The sequence below is a fragment of the Seriola dumerili genome, unplaced genomic scaffold, assembly GCF_002260705.1.
Source record: "Seriola dumerili isolate Sdu_G_001 unplaced genomic scaffold, Sdu_1.0 BDQW01000097.1, whole genome shotgun sequence".
NCBI lineage: Eukaryota > Metazoa > Chordata > Actinopteri > Carangiformes > Carangidae > Seriola > Seriola dumerili.
The window spans coordinates 1,680,015-1,699,376 of record NW_019174352.1 but is presented as its reverse complement, the minus strand read 5'-3'; the positions used below and the strand labels follow the sequence as shown (position 1 = coordinate 1,699,376).

The 19,362-nt window shown below is 40.8% G+C and overlaps 1 protein-coding gene across 1 annotated transcript; it reads right to left on the bottom strand.

Moving 5' to 3' along the window:
- Window positions 1-2,973: 2,973 nt before the first annotated feature.
- Window positions 2,974-8,437, bottom strand: alx1 (ALX homeobox 1). Its single transcript, XM_022746263.1, has 4 exons — window positions 8,139-8,437; window positions 7,355-7,659; window positions 6,904-7,032; window positions 2,974-4,384 (listed from the first exon to the last, which is right to left on the bottom strand). Exons 1-4 carry the CDS (start codon window positions 8,323-8,325, stop codon window positions 4,043-4,045), a joined length of 963 nt encoding a protein of 320 aa, XP_022601984.1. The 5' UTR covers window positions 8,326-8,437; the 3' UTR covers window positions 2,974-4,042.
- Window positions 8,438-19,362: the final 10,925 nt, after the last annotated feature.

Genomic DNA, 19,362 nt, shown 5'->3' with positions numbered 1-19,362 from the left:
CATTTGTTGGGAAGACCCAAACATACAGGAGGTGTTCGAATGAAGGACAGATGCTGATGGCTTCCAGTGAGGAATGTTTCCTTTAGAAACGTCGGCAAAAGTCGAAATGAATTTCAGACATTGCCAGTGTTCTCTGACGTGTTGAGCCCACCCAAGATGTTTGCAGTTATAAACACACGATGTGGTCTGATTATTCATCAACGTGGTTTGTGACGCATTGCAATTAAAAATGTGAGGCAGAGCAGTAACAATAGTTTTACTACAATGCAGCAATAGACTGCAAACAAACTGCTACTTGCACACATTTTTAAGTTTTTTTCTGGTACATCATGGCACTGGATTCAGCACCCCAAAAATATATGAACTGTTATCTTACTTGACAACAAATCTCAGTCTAAACACTCCCCTATAGTCACTTGACTTATCGCTGGTTGTATGAGGAAAAAAAAAAGTTTCTCAGAGATGTGAAAAACTGCTAAATGTAGCAACAACCTCTACCTACTGAATGAAATGATCTCATGAAATTATGAATGTATTGTGTAACTAAAAGTATCATCACGGATATAAAAAAGCCTAGAAGATATAGAACATGACAATGAACAAATTAAATTATAGATAGAGGAGCGGTAGAGTTAAAAAGATGGGTAGGATGGCAGCAGGAGGTCAAGTAATATCCTCAGGAGTCACCTGATGGATGAGCATTAAAATATTTTTAGCTTTTAGTGCCAAAATAAAAAGAGGGAAAGTGTTCAGCAACAGGTTTCTATACTTTCTAATAATATAATTATTGGTTAAATGTGAAGGGTTTGAACTTATGTCTTTATATCTTATCAACAGTAACTATTGAATACACGACCTCTCACCAAAAACTAAAGCTGTAACTAGGAAGTCAAGAGTAAATGTGTAAAACTATGATCAATCAGTAGTATCATATATAACCATGCTGCAGTGAATACACAGTTTGCCTTAGTTTAATGCCCAGAATGAGAAACCACCTCACTGCAACACGAGGGAACACATCCAACTCTGTTTCCATGGACACTTCAGGATCAAAGCCCGTGTGTTATGATGCGTGCAGATAACATACTTGGGTTTGTGCTTTTGAATAGCAGCAACCAGGAAGTACCCGAAGGAAACAAACTTGTTTCCAAACCAAAGCATCTGACACAAGTTACGGCCCTAATTGAATCAAGCCCACCGTTCCTATAGACAGGGTTTCCCTATGATGCTATCCACGGCTGTGACTGTGATCTCAGAGCAAAACAAAAGGATGACATCAGCGGGGGAAACAGAGGAGAGGGGGGGGGGGGGGGGGGGGGGGGGAGGGGGGGGGGGGGGGGGAGAGAGAGAGAGAGAGAGAGAGAGAGAGAGAGAGAGAGAGAGAGAGAGAGGAAGATATGCTCCCAATTACACGACAGCGTCGTAGATTAAAGAGCGAGGGGCTGTGTGTTTGGGGCCGCATGGAAACGGCTACTATTGATGAATGGAGAGATTAACTGTGTTATAATGAGATGAGATGACTGGCTCCACACTGCAAGGGTCAGGCCTAATTTTGAAGTAGAGAAGAGTTTAAAGGACAAGGTTCAATATACTATTGTCTGTTTATACCATAGAGCTCAAGTGTTGTCCAGAAACTAATAAAAACACATCACTGAGCGACACTGTTGCACTGGGTGACATGTTCTTTCATTTCCAATGAACAAGGGGACCCCAACAAATGCATTATTTACTCCTGTTTGGGTAACATTTGCTAAAAACTACAATGTTGTTTGTGGAAATTACCGAGCCTTTTCTTTAAAAAAGAATTTAGTCTTCAGTAGGAACCAGTGGGTTTGGGTTTGAGAAGGTGGGTGGAGAAGTCACAGTACTGAGAGACGGGTGAACAGAGTTTGTTTTGGGTTTCTTCGGGGGATCTGTTGACAGTGAGGAATGGAAAGGAAAGGAAAGGAAAAGGAAAGGTATGATTTTAATTGTCTTAAAAGGATACAGCTACATATATATATATATATATATATATAATGTACATATGCACCAACCGTGCATTAGTCTGCATTTCAGTATTTTCCAACTTCCCTCAGCCCGTCTCTGGCACTCAGCCCTGAGCTCGTTAGCTCCTGCTGACTTCATTAATTACTGCCTCACCTCCGTCCACACTCGTGTCTTTGAGGGAATTTAATAAAAAGGTATTCAGTGTTTTTGCTGAACATTTTGATGTCATAGTGAAGTTGACCTTTGACCTTTCGGATACAAAATGTCATCACTTCATTTTATCCTATTAGACATTGGCGTTAAATTGTGTCATAATTAGCCAGTGAATTCTTGAGTTGGGGCCTGTTTTGCGAGCTCACGGTGACTTTGACCTTTGACCTTTTACCATCAAATTCTAATCAGTTCGATCTATTCCATCCATGCGTTCCTGAGATATCACGTTCACAAGAATGGGATATACGTGAGGTCGCGGTGACCTTGACCTTTGACCTTCGACCACCAAGACCTAACCAGTTCATCCTTGAGTCCAAGTGAACATTTTGTCCCTCAAGACGAAGACGCTCCTGAGATATCGTGATCAGGAGACTGGGACGGTCGGACGAACGATCTGAAAACATAATTCCTCCGGTCACCGCCACCGCTGTGGAGGCATAAAAAAAAATAATCTTCCTTAAACAGCTGGAAACTTTAGTAAACATTACTCAAGCAGAAGTAAACAGCGCACTGGGACTATTTTCAGCAGCGGACTCGTAAACATTTGGCGCAGCAGCAGAAAAGTATATGTGAGATTTACTCAAGAAAAACTACATTGATCATAATGACAAAAAATGTCACAGAGTGCAAAGACGCAGCTCACTGATGTTGAATAGTTTTCAGGCAACAATGGAGCGAAGAGGAATAAGAAATATCCGACTTGTTAACATGATCTTTTTGTGCGATTTGTTAACAATAATAAAAAAACATGGAATCAGTCGTACCCTTTAATCTTTAAGAAAAGGTTCAGTTACACTGGAATCAAGTGACACTCATTTATTATGCTTTCACCAGATAAATTTATAACACAAACACAAATATTAAAATCTGCCCCCCCCCAGCCTGCGTCATGTACCTGTGATACAGTCCAGAGGCAGGCGACAGAGATTACAGAGCTTTGCTGCAAAGCACACAGACACGTTAGTACGTCAAGTCAAGTTCGTCTCCCCGCTGCTCGTCCTCAGTCCTGAGCTGGAACGAGGGAGGAAGACGACAGGCGCAGGTAAAGAAAGCTTTTTTTTTTTTCTTTTTTTTTCACAGTGCTTAGAAATGTGGTAGTGGTTTAGGACCCCCTCCCTCAGGATCCACATTTACCCATTAACGGGACTTCTTGCTTTCACTTCTTTCTGTCTCGATAAAGAGGAAGCACTGAGGACAACAACAAAGAAAGCTTATTCACATCACAGCTCTCACGTCCGCGGGTCTCGAGGGGTTCATCACCCGCCTGGTCCGACCAGAAAGGACAACAATCATCTGTGGGCTGTAAAACACTGCAACGGACATAACCCTGAAGGTCTGAGTGATATGAACGTATTGCTTCTGTTAAGCTACATGAAGGTGAAGACTGTCTCCACTTTTCAAAACTTGATTGTCTCAGTATTTTAATGATAACACCAGGCTGCCGCTCTGCAGATCTGCCTCAGAACAGGAACACAGCTGATCATCTGTCACACAACGTTATGGCTGTTTCAGTTTTTTGTTACTAGCTTGAGGTTAATGACTAAGAATATGCAGAGAACCACAAACCCTGACACATTTTCCACCTCTGTTCTTGACTCAGCAGATAAAATTTTGGTTATGAGTTATATATGATGCAGATCTAAATAGCAGGGCAGTATGACTGTGAAATTGGCCAACAACAAATAAGTGACATCTAGTCTGTAGATGACAGATTTATACTGTGAGTGACTGAGCTTTTTTCTGAATATGATTTCAGACTCTCTGTGCAACCCCCACTTTTTCTAAAAACTTCTTTTTCCATACATTATCCAGACTTTCCAGACATGCACAGGAACCCTGATCACATGGCCCAGGAGATGTTGGCAGTGTGCTCCTTGGCTTTCATGCGCAGCACGGCGATGCTGGACGAGCGCCTCTCAAACTCGGGCTTGGTCTCGAAGGCGTGGTGACCGTTGGCGGCCGGCGTGAGGAGAGAGTCTGCGCTGAAGAAATTGTTGAGGGAGACGTGCCCGAACTGGTTCTGCTGATTAGGAAAGCCCACGTAGCCGTGGTCAGCTGCACCAGCGGCCGAGCGGGGGGAGTGCGAGTAGGAAGTGACGCAGGGCGGGGAGCCTCGGGGCAGCATGCAGGAGGAGACCACAGAGCCACCAGAAGCCGGACTCGGCCACAGGTTGTTGGAGATCTGTTGGATAAAGACAGTGTTAGATACTTAGATTGATTTTCATAACACAAAGATCCACTGGAACAAATACCCCAAAATTTGTTTGAAAAATATATATATATTATTAATCTATCAACTACTTACAATAGATCTTTTTTTTTTTTTTTAGAGAAGCAGCATGTAAAAGTAGCTGGATGGAAGGATAAATAAAGACCTACAATCACCCACTCAGTGATGAAGATCATGACATACAGTCAAAAGCTTTAAAAAAAAAAAAAAAAAAAAAAAAAAAAAAAAGCCAGTAAGCAGACCTGTTGAGTTGATATTATTTTGTCACACTGTATAAAAGTAGTTTATAGAAATGTTTGACTTCTGCAGACGGCACTGAAAATAAAAAACATACGTTTCTGAACTAAATCTCTTTTATTGTCTGTGCATGTGGTTCTCTGCTGCGACCCCAGTGCACTGTTAGGAAGCTACAGAGGAAAAGAATAAACAAAACATATCTACATAATTAAAAACAATATTGCTCTGGTTACTGAGTGTTGGTCAAAGATACACATAATGCATCAATTAAAATACAGTAATATTATGTAAAATGTTAAATAAAAGGGAAAAAATCAAATCTACACACACATGAATTTCTCCTAGGGGATAAATAAAGTATCTATCTATCTATCTATCTATCTATCTATCACCCCTTCAACAAAATAAATATATAAATATAAATATATATACATATTTATATGTGGACAAATGACAAATACTGGACAAAGGAAACTATTCTCATGAGTTCTTACACCCGTTTCACACAATGAGTAAATGAGAGTACCGATAGAGGAAAGTGAGAAAATATGTTTTTAATCATTTTGAGTGAACGGTTAAAGGTATTTTAAATGCACATGAATTTAAATAAATTCAAAGAAATTTCTAAAATTCATCAGAAGAGGGTCACAGAGCCGCCGGTAGCATTTCATCAGACGGTCAGAGAGCACACAAGACAGTCAGTACAGAGAGTAGACATAAACCCATCTGGTCGACACACAGCACAGCACCACATGACTGATTCTTTAAGGCAGGAGCGTCGCTCCACAGAGCAGCGTGTCCGTCTGTGACGTGAAGTACGGGCTCCGCTCTGACAGCTCCATCACATTAAAATGACTTCATTCACTCTGCGGCAGTTCATTTGGTCTCATTTGCCAAGATTTCACTCAAACTGAGAAGACGAGCCCACGTATGTGAGAGGCATGCAAATTCATTTGTTCAAAATCAAGTCACCGAAACATGAAACGACAGCTTCCTTCATTAACTGTTCCGTATATATACCTGCGGCGTGGTTCAGAAAATTTAGAAAAGCTGCATTTCTTCCTCAGCACAAGGACAACACCTTTTGGCCAAAGTTTAATTTACAGAAAATTTGAACAAACAGCACAAGCCCACTGCGGTTTGCTGAAGAGTTAAAGTCCACTTTGACAGTTAGATAAACTTCCTTTGTAGCACAAAAATGTGGTTGTAGCATGAGAGTCAGCTTCAGCTTGGCCAATCCAACGTTTCCTAACCGTGCCTTCCTGACAACATGTGCCATCCATAAGCACAACTTCAATCTTTTGCCCCAAAGAGCAGCAAGAATGGCCAAAAAAAACAAACAAAAAAAACTCGACAGTTAACAAAAGGAAAACCAAACTCCTTAAAAACCCAAAAGAATGCAATCCATGTCCACTGTGTTTAGGGAGACAAAAACACTCACTGCCAACACAGTTACTTGTAGGGCGGTCCATTTAATGACAGTAATCTGGATCAGCTGGAAGAAAGGGCATGGGTATCCAGGGCTATCTATCAGAAACATGTGTGAGGAAAATAAGAGACAGTCCAACAGATTTTTGACCTGGTCTTGGGCCAGGGCATAGCAGAGCTGTGACTCCAACTTCTAATGTTTTTTTTTTTCCTTCACAATTCTGCCTCTTTGAGATTCAACAAAGCCGCTTTCTTTAAACTTTAAAATATGAACGCTCACTCCTCTGAGAAGCTGCTGCCTGCACATTTCCATCTCTGCAAAAAAAAAAACAACAACCATAGGCTCAACAACACTTGGAGGCCCTAATCTGAGTCTCTGATAGGGAACACCTACCCAGAGGACAAAGCTGACACTCTGCATCTCCTCTCACCTCATCTTGTACCTGACCTTTGTCCAAACTTCAAGATAAATGTTCAGCCAACATGAAATCTGATATCAGGCCATTCATTCAGCCATGACACCTGGCAGCCTCTCTAATCAGTGTTCTGTAGATGGGGTTCATAATAAGTGATTAATTGTGCGGCAATAAAAGGGCGGCCAGTTTGTGCAATTTGTTGTGACTTAACATGAAATTAATATTTTAGAGGAGAGGGATCGAGATAACAGGCCGCTGTGAGCGCATTACGCATCCATTACGCGCCCTGTGCGTAATATGCTTTTGACAAACAGCCATAAATCCCCCTCAGATCTTCACAGTGGCAATAAAAAGCGTGACTCTTGTGGAAATCGTGGAGTAAAAACTTGCCTGTGTGTAGCTGTCGGTCCTCGGCAACACTGATAAATCGTAGGTGGCTGCAAAGTGAGTTTTGGCTTGTTGGATCTGCCCGTAGCGCTCTCTTTTCCTCCACTTTGCTCTTCTGTTCTGAAACCACACCTGGGTGGAAGAAAACAATGGAAAATAAAATAAAATGAAACAAAACTAAATCTTTTGAATTAATGTGACGCACGAAATATCACATGGCATTTGTCTCCAAAAGAAAAGTCAAGGAGATAATCTGTTGGAAGGAAAAAGTAATGTGTTCAATTAAGATTTGCGATAATATTTGGCGGTGTTTTCATTTGACTTTTTATTTATTTTTATTTTTTATTTATTGCTCTACATTTAAGTTGCATCCCTTCTTTTTTTTTTTACTTTATGGTTTGCTCTCCCAAAAGTGAAACGTAAAGAAAATAAAGAGTCCGGTGATAAATTGTACCTGCACTCTGGCCTCTGTTAATTCCGTCCTCATGGCCAGCTGTTCCCTCACATAAACATCTGGATAGTGAGTTTTCTGAAACACTTTCTCCAGCTCCTCCAGCTGCGCGCTAGTGAAGGTTGTCCGGTGTCTCCTCTTCTTGCTGCTGGACACGTTGCTGTCGCATTTGTCCCCCATGTCGTCCAGATCTGTTTTCTCCTGCCCGGTCGTCACCGGGGAGGCCCGCAGAGTGCAACAACTGTCCATCGACCTCCCGAGGTCCGAGTGCAAAGTGTCGTCGTCTGTTTTTGGCACAACGTAACTGGCTGGAAGGAACAAGGAACAAATTAATAATACGATATTTCACACCGTGCATGTTAGGCTATAATATTGCAATTGTAACTTAAAAATAAATCAGCAGGCTCCAAGTGTGGACTGAAGACTTGCTGCTGTTATTAAAAAATACAAATTATAAGTTAACTTTGATCCTTTAAGTGTTTTATATTAAACTAAACGTGAAAATCAAAGTAAATATTTTAAATATTTTGAAAATGGCGAAAACATGAAATAATTATAGAAGAAATAACATCTAATGAGAATAATTGAACCCCACAAAAGACGCGTCTGAAAACTTTTGGACAGAAAAAAAAAGAAACGAAACGATTGGATGGTGAATTTCCTTCAATGAAAGTTTTTCTTTTTCTCTTTAACTCGCACACAGATGCAGACCAGCTCCTCTACAGCCGGTAGTGTTGATGCAAAAAAGAAAAAAAAAGTCAGTTACACAACACAAGTTTTTACGCACCGTTTTGGTCTCCGCAGGGCGAGGAGCGATGTTCGCCGCTCTGAAGCCCGAAGGCCTGCACGCACTTCGGGGAGGACTTGGTGAAGTACTGCGCGCTGTCCAGGCTCTCCATGACCTGGTCCATGTAGTACTCGCTGGCCTTCATCGCTTGATTTTTCAAGGCAAACTTATCCTCCATGTACTCCATCCTCTCAACAACCCAGATCCCGCTCCGCTTTTTAATCAGATGTCACCATAAAGGCAGAAACGAATCGCTAATCGTCGCGCGCCGATTAGCGGAACGACGCGTCGCTGCGCAATAATTTGCCAATGGAGTTAATTTGCTCTGTCTTGAAGGCACAACGTTTTTATAGCCCCAAAGAGAACGAGATCCTGGAGGAGTCCCCCCCCACCCCACCCCACCCTCCCTCTCTCCTGCCCCCCTCCTCTCTGAATATGAAACAGCACCCAACTCCTCCCACGCGCTGGAAACCAAACCAAGCAGCAGTTTGAAGTGATTCTAGACCCACAACGACTCTGAGAGGAAACAATCAAAAGTGACTGAAATTTACAACATGTTTAGACATTCAGAACGAGGCAATAATTTATCTGCAGCTACGAGTCGTGCCTGCAAATGGGATCTAATCAGAGTGTGTGGACACTGATCTCTGCTGCTCATTCATTTCGTTTTTAGGGCAGTTTAACCTGGATGGAGCCGGAATAAAGTGACCAGCAAAATGTTCTAAAATTCCATTTTAAAGGTGTTTGGATAATAAAAATCTATTTACTTAATTTTAGTTTATTATTTATTTAATGAACTTTGCATCAAGGAAGCTGATTTATATTCTTGTATTTTTATTTATTTATAGATTTGTTAAACCTCACATTTTAAGCCTATATAAAGGCGTTATGTCACTAATTTTAAATTTGCAAATTTGTCCAGAAAAGCAAATAAATTTGGACTTTTAATAGGAAAAACTTCTTTCTTTTTTTTTAAGTTCAATAAAAGCATGGCCTGCTTACAGAAATGATGTGTGGCGCATTTTAGATACAACCTATTGGCCTATTTAGAAAATAAGGCTCCACATTTTATTTCGTATTTTCATTTTTTTTTAATTACATGAATCCTAAATTATACAATTTAGTCGTTATTAACACGTGCACGCATGTTTCGAGAGTACATCGCAACAGGATCCAAACAGGATTTTAATTGAAGGAGTTTTTAAAGTCCTGACATTTTTACAAAGACAAAAAATATCGATTTTTCATGTGATATTCAGTTGCTTCACATTAAGATCTATTTTTCGATACATGCCCTAATCTATACATCACATCTGAGTTCGGGAGCACGGAATAAAAAAGTTCACTTCCTTATTTTGAGTCGTTTAATGTAAATCTAATGTCACCGCTGTTCGAAGCTTTGCCACATGTCATCCACAGATTGCAGATTAGCAGACTGTGACTTTATGAAATTAAGATGTTGGGTCAGGTCACTTTTTTTTTTTTTTTTTTTTTTTTTAAAGAAAAAAACACATGAGTGATTATTGCTTTTAATTTCACTTTGGACAAAAGTATAAAAGCCAAAAACCTGCTGTTTAATTACCCAACCTGCCTTTTGGTTAGTGTTTCTCTGAACTTTGGCAAATTTAGTATAAATAAAATCAAATTAAGATTAATTTTTGATATTCAGAAGTCCTGTAAAAAAAAAAGAAAAAGAAAAAGAAAAAAAAGAAAAAGAAAAGAAAAAAGTATTGACCTTTTCTTGCTTGAATTAAAGACCAAACATCCTCCTCATGCAGGAAAGTTGAGTTTCATTGAACCCAGCAGCCCTCAGGAGCAGACACACTGGACTCAACAGGGAGGTTTTCAACAAAAAGGACAGGAAGTATGCTTCTTCTATTTCTTCTTATTGGAGGAATTATGTTACCACTAACCAAAGCCCCATCTCCCACCTCCCCCATCTCCACCCAGAGCCACACCACCTGCCATGCACACCATGCATAGCTTTGGTTCGCTCTAGGGTCAGTGGCAGTTACCTGCGGCTGCACAGCGCCACGGGAGAAAAAATAAAAATAAATAGAGGTGCTCTTAAGTAGCAGGGGGGGTGTCTTATTGGACTTCTAAGATGACCTCGCACACTGGCTCATGCTGAGGAGAAAATGTGAAAAGTTCACTGTGGTTTGGTGGGTCTCGGGCTGGAAATTCCTGCCACAATAGATGCTGCGTGGGTTTGTAAAGAGTGAGGGCTTGGTCACTTTTAGGCCCATCAGTCAGACTAATTCTTTAAGTGCTGCAGCCAATAAGTCATGTGAGCCACCTGGAAAGACCTTCAGCTTCACTTTTAATAAAAAAAACATGTACCGCCAGTGTGTTAGAACATTACGCAGCACTCATCATGTTCAAAATATGATTGAACTCAGCTAATTATCATTCATTTCAGTCTTAATGCGACTGAACATGGTCCAACACATCCAAACCCAGGCCTGAGAGGCCAAAATGTGCCACTTCAGAAGGCAGAAACATGACATCATGACGCCTAAAGCCACACTCGGGTCTAATTTAATCTATCGAAATGTCTTCAAACTTTGGCTGGCCACGAAACACAAAAACAACCAGTTTATTTTCTTCAAAAGCACTAATTTTGCGGAGCTTATGAATGTCTTATGAATTAAATCTGCAGAATGTTTATCCCATGAAGCGCAATATCAAAAAAAGCAGTGCATTCGTGCTTTTAAAGTTTGCTTTAGTTTTTTTTGTTTGTCTTTTGTTTTTTTTCCAGGAGTCAGGCATTCTTGAGCGCTGACAGACTTCAGCTCTCAGACACTTTACTGAGACTCATCCAGGTTCATGTGGACATGCTACACAGGTCACCTGTGACTGAAACCAGATCAAACCAGCCAGTAAATTCAGCCAGGCTCAATCCAGATGCTGCGATATACAAGACTAAAGCAAATGTTAATAAAAACACAATAAGAGGGCCAAGATTTTTCTCATATTTAACAGATCACAAGTGATTTACTGAAATAATATCAACAGGACATGCACCAACAATCCAGAGGGGAAAGGTGAGTCTGCATGTTATCACATTATTTGCATATTTCGCATTTTAAAACATTTCACAGGTTTACGACTAACAAAACATAAATCTAAAAACAGCTAGAAGCTTCTACGACTGCCTGGTACGAGTTTGATATTTTGTCATTCGTAATTTAAAACAACATTTATCAAAAGAAGCATAAACACATAAATCACCTATAAAAGCACAGGCTCACAAACAGTTGGCGTAAACAATTAGTTATATAATGATTACTGAATCCAGTTGCAAAAAGGAAATGCTGATCGTTTAAAAACCTGGAGGTGCTTTTGCACCAAGTGAAGATAAATCACCCCACAGTTGTTTGTTTCCACAATCCCAGCTCTCATTGCCATACAAAAACTATCATGCAATTACATGATCAGACTTTATTATAAAAGTATGGATTATCAGAAAAATTTAGATAGATCAAGAAGGTGCGAGTTTAAATTTACATTTACAATTCTATACATTTTATCACAAGTATAAAATATGTCGACTCCTCAGCATATCTTTGTCAAAAATTGGAACATAAATAAATATAAGTATTTTTGTTCTACCTTAATCTCACTTTAAAAATGTGTTAATAATCTTTAAATTTGTCTCAACCTCTGGAGGTAATGAACATGCTACCTGTGACATCAGTCCTGCCCTCTGTTTTGACTCTGACCCAATTTCATCCAAGCGATATTATGAGCCAGTGGTCGTCATTCGGGAAATAAATTAGCTTCGACTTTTACCAGAGTCCAGTGCAGAACAGTTTCTGCTTGTGTGAGTTTATTCCCAATTTCTTTGTATGTTGGCTTCACATTTCCAGGAGAGCTTGCACATTCCTCTGAGTTTATATCCATTTCCCTTCTCTTTACTTTGGCTGAAGGAGCTGGCTAATTGTATCAGAGGAGCAGGAATAAATAAGAGAGAAGACCATCGCTTCTGTCATTTGTCTTTGCAGTTAAAAGTTATTTTACACCCCGAAGTGTTTCCAGTGCCTGAGACGAAGTAAAGCCATATATCTCTAAAAAAAATAATAAAAAAAATTATATACTACACACTTTTCTTTTTAAAAAACTACTAAGTTAGTCTTTTTATGATTTACTGTTCACTTGAATGATAAATATAACAGCTTCAAATCGGCTTTATTCCTTCTCCAACCACACTTCAGTTAGTATGTAATGCTGCCTGCACACATGCACTGCAGTTTCTCTATTGTATGTCTTGCATCAGGCTCAGTTTATCGCCATCAGTACCAAGAGAAACGGCTGCACCCTCAAAGCACCACACTAGTAGTTTTTGCCAATTTACTAAAAATAAATTATACTTTACATCACAGCTGATTATTCTATACAAGATATGCTGTTGTGGTTTAGAAACGTGATCGTCTTTCCGGGCAGAAAGTGGTTTCCATTAATTTACATATGATATAAGAAGTAATCAGCAACAAAAAGCCAAAATGTACAGTGTATGTAAAACTTGCAAACACACTGCTCTGGTTCTTTAATGCGTTTGAAGACAGCACTTGGAACGATTTGGACACAAAACCCTCTCTCTGCCAGACTCCATCTGACAACATTTGCTGACTTGAGGTCAGGCTGGCAGCGCAGTCTGGGCTGAGAGGGACATTCTTCATCTTATCTAAATGTGTGGTGGAGCACTCATTTCACCAGGCAATGGATTTTGGATGTCTTAGGTTACATATAATTTACCCATAACCCAAAAGTAAACAGATCTAACGAAGGCTGGTGGACGAAGGTTTAACAATCTAATTTAAGAGGCAGTGGTTGTAGAGGAGAAGTCTGAAAGGCTGGCAAATCTGAGCTTGTGTCAAACAAAACAAAAACCTGTCACATGATGTGCATATACAGCAGTTTTATATCACCTGTATGTGCAATAGAAATCTGAATTTTCCAGCTGTATAATGGCAGTTTCATGAGAGAGAGAAAGAAAAAAGAAAACACCCCCCTTGGTGTCCCCCAGGGGGGCTTGATGAATCAGTCCCCCGCTGAAGGAGCACAGTGCTCTTGGGTTTCACAACAGCCCCCAAGTGGGCAGGACCACCACATCTCTGGCATACTCCACTCTCCAGGACAAAAATCCCCATCAGCTCGTGTACAGTCAAAACACACCCTCCAGACATGTGTAAGTGAAAGATAGAAGGAAAATAAATAGGGAGACATGCATTTCCTGCCAGGGAGCCACTCTGCAGCTCCGTCTATTTGTTTTGACATTCGTTAAGTTATCATTTCCAGGCAGCGGACCAGCGAGGAACCTCCAAGCCTGAGGTTCACCGCCTCCGGTAGGGCAGTGTTTGCGAGCGGACGCCTTAAGTTCTCCAAATTCAAATACACAGACGAGGCCATTATAAATCCACAACTGGAAATAAAGAAAACAGGCTTCTAATTCTAACACCAATGTTTGTGCTCGGCTCATAAAAGCAGTCATTTTCAAGGCCACTGTTGGTGAGCAGGAGCTACATATATCCACAGATCGGGGAAATGGCACTTAAATTTCTGGCCTTTATTAAACTTGCGAGAGCACAGGAGAAATGGAAAGAAGCAAATCTCTTCCCATGCTTACAAACTATATTTACTATATTTTCTGTCAGGTCAGCATGTTAGGAAACATGAACCCACAGGTATTACAGGTCCTGGTTCTGATTTCCTGCCATCATTTGCATATGAAGCGTGTCATTTGCTGAAGGTTTGTGACTTTGCTCCATGTGTTTTGGTGCAGGCTGGCTGCGATCGCGTTCAGGTACTGATACTTGAGCAGAATCAACATAATAGAGCTGCCTGAGGATATTTGGGCTGGTTTAGGTCCTATTGGTCTTAATTAATTTTCAGGAGAGGGAGCCCGAGTTTTCAGCTGAGTTTAAAAAGAACAGCTGCAGGGGGATTCAGCGCAGGTGATAAAATAGCAGTATAAATAAAACTAAAGAGAGAAAGGGAGAAATAGCCACTTCACACTGACATTTACTGGCTAAACTCTTAAAAGAGATTTATTTAATATCTTAAGACTTCAAATCTGTGCTATTTTGCAAGAGAACATGTTAACACTATAACAAAGGTATCGTGGCTGTGAGCAGTTCCAGTGCACATCTGTTTTAGGCAGATGTATCAGGGATAGAAGGTAAAAATAAAAGCAAATACCACAGTTGTATCTGCCTGCAGCAGTGTTGTGCTGTGGCTGTAGAGGAGTTTGCGTTTCACTTGTACACTTTGTCCCTCTTCTTGCCCCCTCCCCAGCCGCCGCTCAGCTGGACAGGGTTGTCTCGGAAGGAGATGCGCTCCTTTTTTAATGGAGCAGACGTGACTCGATTAGGAGATGGACGCTCTCCTCCTGGAGACAAAGTGGAAGAGGAGCATGTCAGTATTTCACATATAAAAAGGAGCAGTGTGACATCAATCCATCACAGACTTCAAATGGCAACGCATGATATTCTCGCTGTTCTAATGACATTTTCGGCGGTATGCACTCGTTGCTTTGGCTTCCCTGCGCTGCCCTTTAAATAAATGATAAAATAAAACAAAACAGGTTTCTATGGTAACTTCTTATCAGAATAGTAGTGTGTCTATTTGTGCACACCTCATGATTTCTTCCTGGAAGGACCGCACTGAGGAATTCACAGAATTAATGAAATTCCTACTTTCTACCAGGAAAAGTTGATTTGGCTTCAAGTGAGAAATCCCAAGAGCAGAATGTTAAAGGGCATTATTGTTACCACACAAGTTTGACTTCCTGTACTTGAAAGGGAAGAACATTGACTTAATGTTGAGTAACTAAACTCTAAAAAACAAACAGCTGGCTAACAACTGGGAATTTCTTACTTTTAGAATGAGCCAATGAGGAATTAGAGTGAGTTGCATTACGAAAAGTAAAAGCTTTAATGAATGAGCTAAAGGTTGACTACTTCAGTTTGTAAGTGTGTCTGTGGTTTCTGACTCAGTTGACAGTAAAGACTTAAGCGTGAGCAGATAGGTTTTGTGTTTGTGTGCTCTGTCTCCCGGGGGCACGGTGTGCTGTACCAGAGGCCCTTCCACTTCACCTGGGGATCAGTACAAAGCTTTTCCAACACACAGAACAAAGGCGGCGCTTCTACCGGGCATGATGTGTTCCACGTGTAGAGCCCAGGCCCACAGTCTCCACAGCCACCCCACACAGGGAGCCAAACAGTGGGGAGGGCTCTGGGGGAGAGGCGGGGGAGGGGGGTGGAGGGGGCCCAGGACGCATCGCAGGTACTGACCCAGCTCCAAATATCTGCACAGCTGGCACACTGTATAGAATATCCCTCCACTCACAAAGTCATACCGAATGGCAGCTCTCTAGTTTTTGATTTCCCTCACATCAGAGGTGTAACACTGTGCCTTTCCCCCTCTCCTCATACTTTGTGTAATGTAGTTTAAAGATAAACCACCGCAGTCTTTAGTGTTTATTTTCAGAAACTTCAGTCCGGCTTTGGCAGCTGAATTTAGTTTATTAAAGACTTTTTGTCCAATTATCTGTTCTAAATCAAAAACAGAGTCCAAAACCTGATGCACATGTTGCTAATTTGCAGTCATGCTATTAAATGTAGAGATAAACAAAATGGCCACACATTTGACCCAACCGCTGTGACCAAACAAATTGTTTTCGATCATTTTACTCCTATTATGGTTGAACAGCGGACAGAATTGAGGGAGCAGATATGCAACTTAAGTGGTTTCCTCTGCACACGTAATGAAAATATTTTGTGAGCCTGGAAACGCATTTTATGGCACCGTCCCAGCAAGTGGTGAGTATCGCATTGCAACAGGTTATAGAATAGGTTATAGAGTATTTATGTAGTCTTTACTGCTATGGCAAACTAAGTGAACCCTCTAACTTTAAACATTGACTTTGATGTGTGTGTGTCACTTCAGAGGCAAAGAATATACGACTTTATGATAAATAAAGTTTGGTTTTTTTGAGTCATGACTCGTGCACGCTGACTATAAAAAGCATTTGTATCAAAGAAGCTGCACTCCTGTTTTCCTGATTCCCTGATTTAATTCATTTCCTGTGATATGAACTGGTGTAGCACAGAGAGCATTAGATGTCCTTTCCAAGTTTATGAAATATCTAATTGGCTTTTTGAGAAACGCTCTTGCCTTACACATACATTCATATTTCAATTTGCCCTACACAATTTCGATAAGTAGTGTTTTCATCAGTGCGGACAAAGAGGCTTTCTTTCTGCCAAGGCTGCACTCTCGAGGAGAACAACAGTCTGTATGCCTCGCACGACCACATTCGCTCCCGCCGCTGCTGCTGCACCTCGTGGATATCATTTTGAAATCATCATCGGAATCCAATTTGGCTTCGTTAACAGGGACAGGGCTTCTCCTTCACTTGGATTCCTGGGCTTGTTTAATGTGATCATCTGCTGTCAGCCCGTCAGTAGCATCTTTGTCACTCAAACTCCTGAGCCCCACTTCCCCTGACAGAAGGGCCAGTCATTCTTCACTGAAAGGACTGACTTTTTTTTTTTTTTTTTTTCCTCCTTTCTACCGCGCGATTGCCTGTCAGAAGAGAAATTCGCGGCACTCTGTCCCCGGCCCGACCCTGTGGCACCCCTCCCCTCCCGCAGCAGCCGACCAGTGGACTCAAGTCTGGGCTGAATAAGGAGCCGCCTTTACCCCTGCCTCTATGCACTCAGGTCTGTGTGACCTGAGACCCGCTGGTCCAAGTGTGCAAACACTGAAACATCTGTACACACATGTACTAAATGTATATGTACTACATGCATGTGCACACACAGGCATGTACACAAGCTTCTTTTACCTTATGGCAGTCTGTGGTTCTACAGGTTTGAGCAAGAAATAGTGAGTATAAAGTAGTATAAATACAAATGTATGGTGATACTGATAAATGTGCATAGGTAACTTACCTTCTGTAAAAAGCAGGTACAGTGTTTTTGCTGTTATTTATATTTAGAGTTGACTTTATAACTTAAATTGGATTATTTTTATGTTGTTCTCTGCAGTAAACGGTTACATTTTCTGCAATATCAAACATTTTTATTAGTCTATCTATCTACCAATCTACATACTATACACAGTATGTACTGCACAAGACCTAGCTACAACCCTTTTAAATAACATATAAATGTGTCTATTGGCCTTTCTCTGGATTACCCGTTTTTATAAGAAAAGCTTAAAATAGAGTAAGTGACACAAATAATTTACCCTAAGGGAATAATTTTCCTAACGTTCAGAGCATTTTAAGAAAATACAAATGTGTTATTCGGATTCTGTTCAAAGTTTGGTTTAAAGTTCCCTGAAACACGGTGATCCTCTGTAGAAAAATGGCTGTGAAGTTGTCAGGACTCACTTGCATGACCCAAAGAGTTTCTGCGAGGATAATTTCTCTCTTTGCAGGGCTGGGCAGCTAAGTTGCTGTTGGCCCACAATCCACTGGCGTGATGTAGACGTTCTGTGTACCCTGGGTCAGCCTGCACACACAACACGCAGAAACACACAAACACACACACACACACACACACACACACACACACACACACACGCACACATAAATGAGGCCCAACATGACACGTCTCACGCAAGCAGTCCAGCATTTTGAAAAACACTCAACAAGCAGCGGCTCTGCAGTCTGAACATATCTAAGGAACAGGAGGAAGGGGGCGGCTCCGCTTGCCTGTGATCATAACTCAAACTGCTGTATAACGGCACAGGGAGACCTGCGGTTTCTGACTTCAAAGACCTCACCAGCATCAGTATCATTCTCGGGTTCAGACAAACTGCTCCAAAGTGACACTGGGATTTCTGTAAGTGAAATGAAGAAATTGCAGCCAGTTGATCCAATTGAAAGTGTCACTGCGGAGCTAAACCTCAGACTCACCCACCCCCCACTTTCTCTCCTACAACGTAGGACATGGCTCTGACTGGTGAAAGTAAATACTGCATACCTTCACATACATGCAACTACCCCCCTTCCAGAAAAAAAAGATTCAAATCAAGATTCATTGTCATTCATGTCGAAGTGAATGAGGTGCAGGGGAGAACGGGAGGAGACTGTACTCACCACGAGCTGCACTCTGCCTCCGTTCAGAACGTCTGAGCTGATCTCCGGTAAGAAACGTTCGCTGAGAGTAAGACGAAACATGTTCAGGCTGTTAGTGTGCTCTGTGTATTTCAAATCAATTCAGTGGTTTCCCATTTTCAAGTCTATGCATTTACCTCTGACATATCATAAAATAAACATAGATGCCGTGGATGATAATCTTAATGTGTATTTGTTAGGTAGGGCAGGGGGTAGCACAGGCCTACATGCTCACTGCCTCAGAGACATTGCTGGTATGTGTTTCAATACACACTGGTTATACTGAAGAGTCATTCAGGTGATTTTCCCCTCAGTATTAAATAAAAAAACTATTGAAAATAATAGATTTTACTACATTTCCATTCATCAGCTGATTAAGTTGAGAGAAATACGTATGGGGAATTATAAATAATGTATTTTATAAATATAAAAATAATGAAACCAACCCAACACTATTAAAAAGTCTTTTAATAACAGTGTTGGGTGGATGTTTGCTGAATGATGTAAATTTAAGACTTGCATGTAAGAGCAGTTTTGTGACATCACAACACGGTCCAATACGCAACTTCAACTACGTGTGATGTGGAAACTTGAAACCTCGACACAGATACACTAAGATTGAGTGTCAAACTCGGTCCAACTTTTTAATGAAGCAGGAGATATCGCGTGTCGAGTAGTTAAACTTTAAAGATAAAAAATAAAAGCAGATTCATAAATTATGGATTATCCAATAAAGGAGGAGGAGGATATGTAATTTTAAGAATTTCAAAAGAGGTAACCAAACTTTTCTGTGGAAAAATCCTATCAGACAAAACCAAATAATTGATGTCTTAAAACATGTCTGTAGGGAATCTTTAAGAAACGATGCCAACAGTGAGAGGGGCTCATTAAAAGATCAATTACAAAAAAAGCATATTACTTCTAGTGTTATCTAGCCATGATAACACATGATCCACCTCTAAGATTTTTTACTGTTGAATCAAAAGTTTTGATTCTACAGCAAAGTGTCCTCCTAGATATAACTAGGAGTAAAGTAGGACATACACTTTCCTGTAATTTGGTGATGCGACCCTTTAAAGCAATTTTATCTACACAACA

Coding starts and splice junctions, on each gene's coding strand:
- alx1 (XM_022746263.1), bottom strand. CDS start 8,325: ATGGAGTACATGGAGGATAAGTTTGCCTTGAAAAATCAAGCGATGAAG. Junction 7,660..8,138: donor GCCCTGCGGAGACCAAAACG/GTGCGTAAAAAC, acceptor TGTTCCTTCCAG/CCAGTTACGTTGTGCCAAAA. Junction 4,385..6,903: donor GGACCGACAGCTACACACAG/GCAAGTTTTTAC, acceptor TTTATCCAACAG/ATCTCCAACAACCTGTGGCC.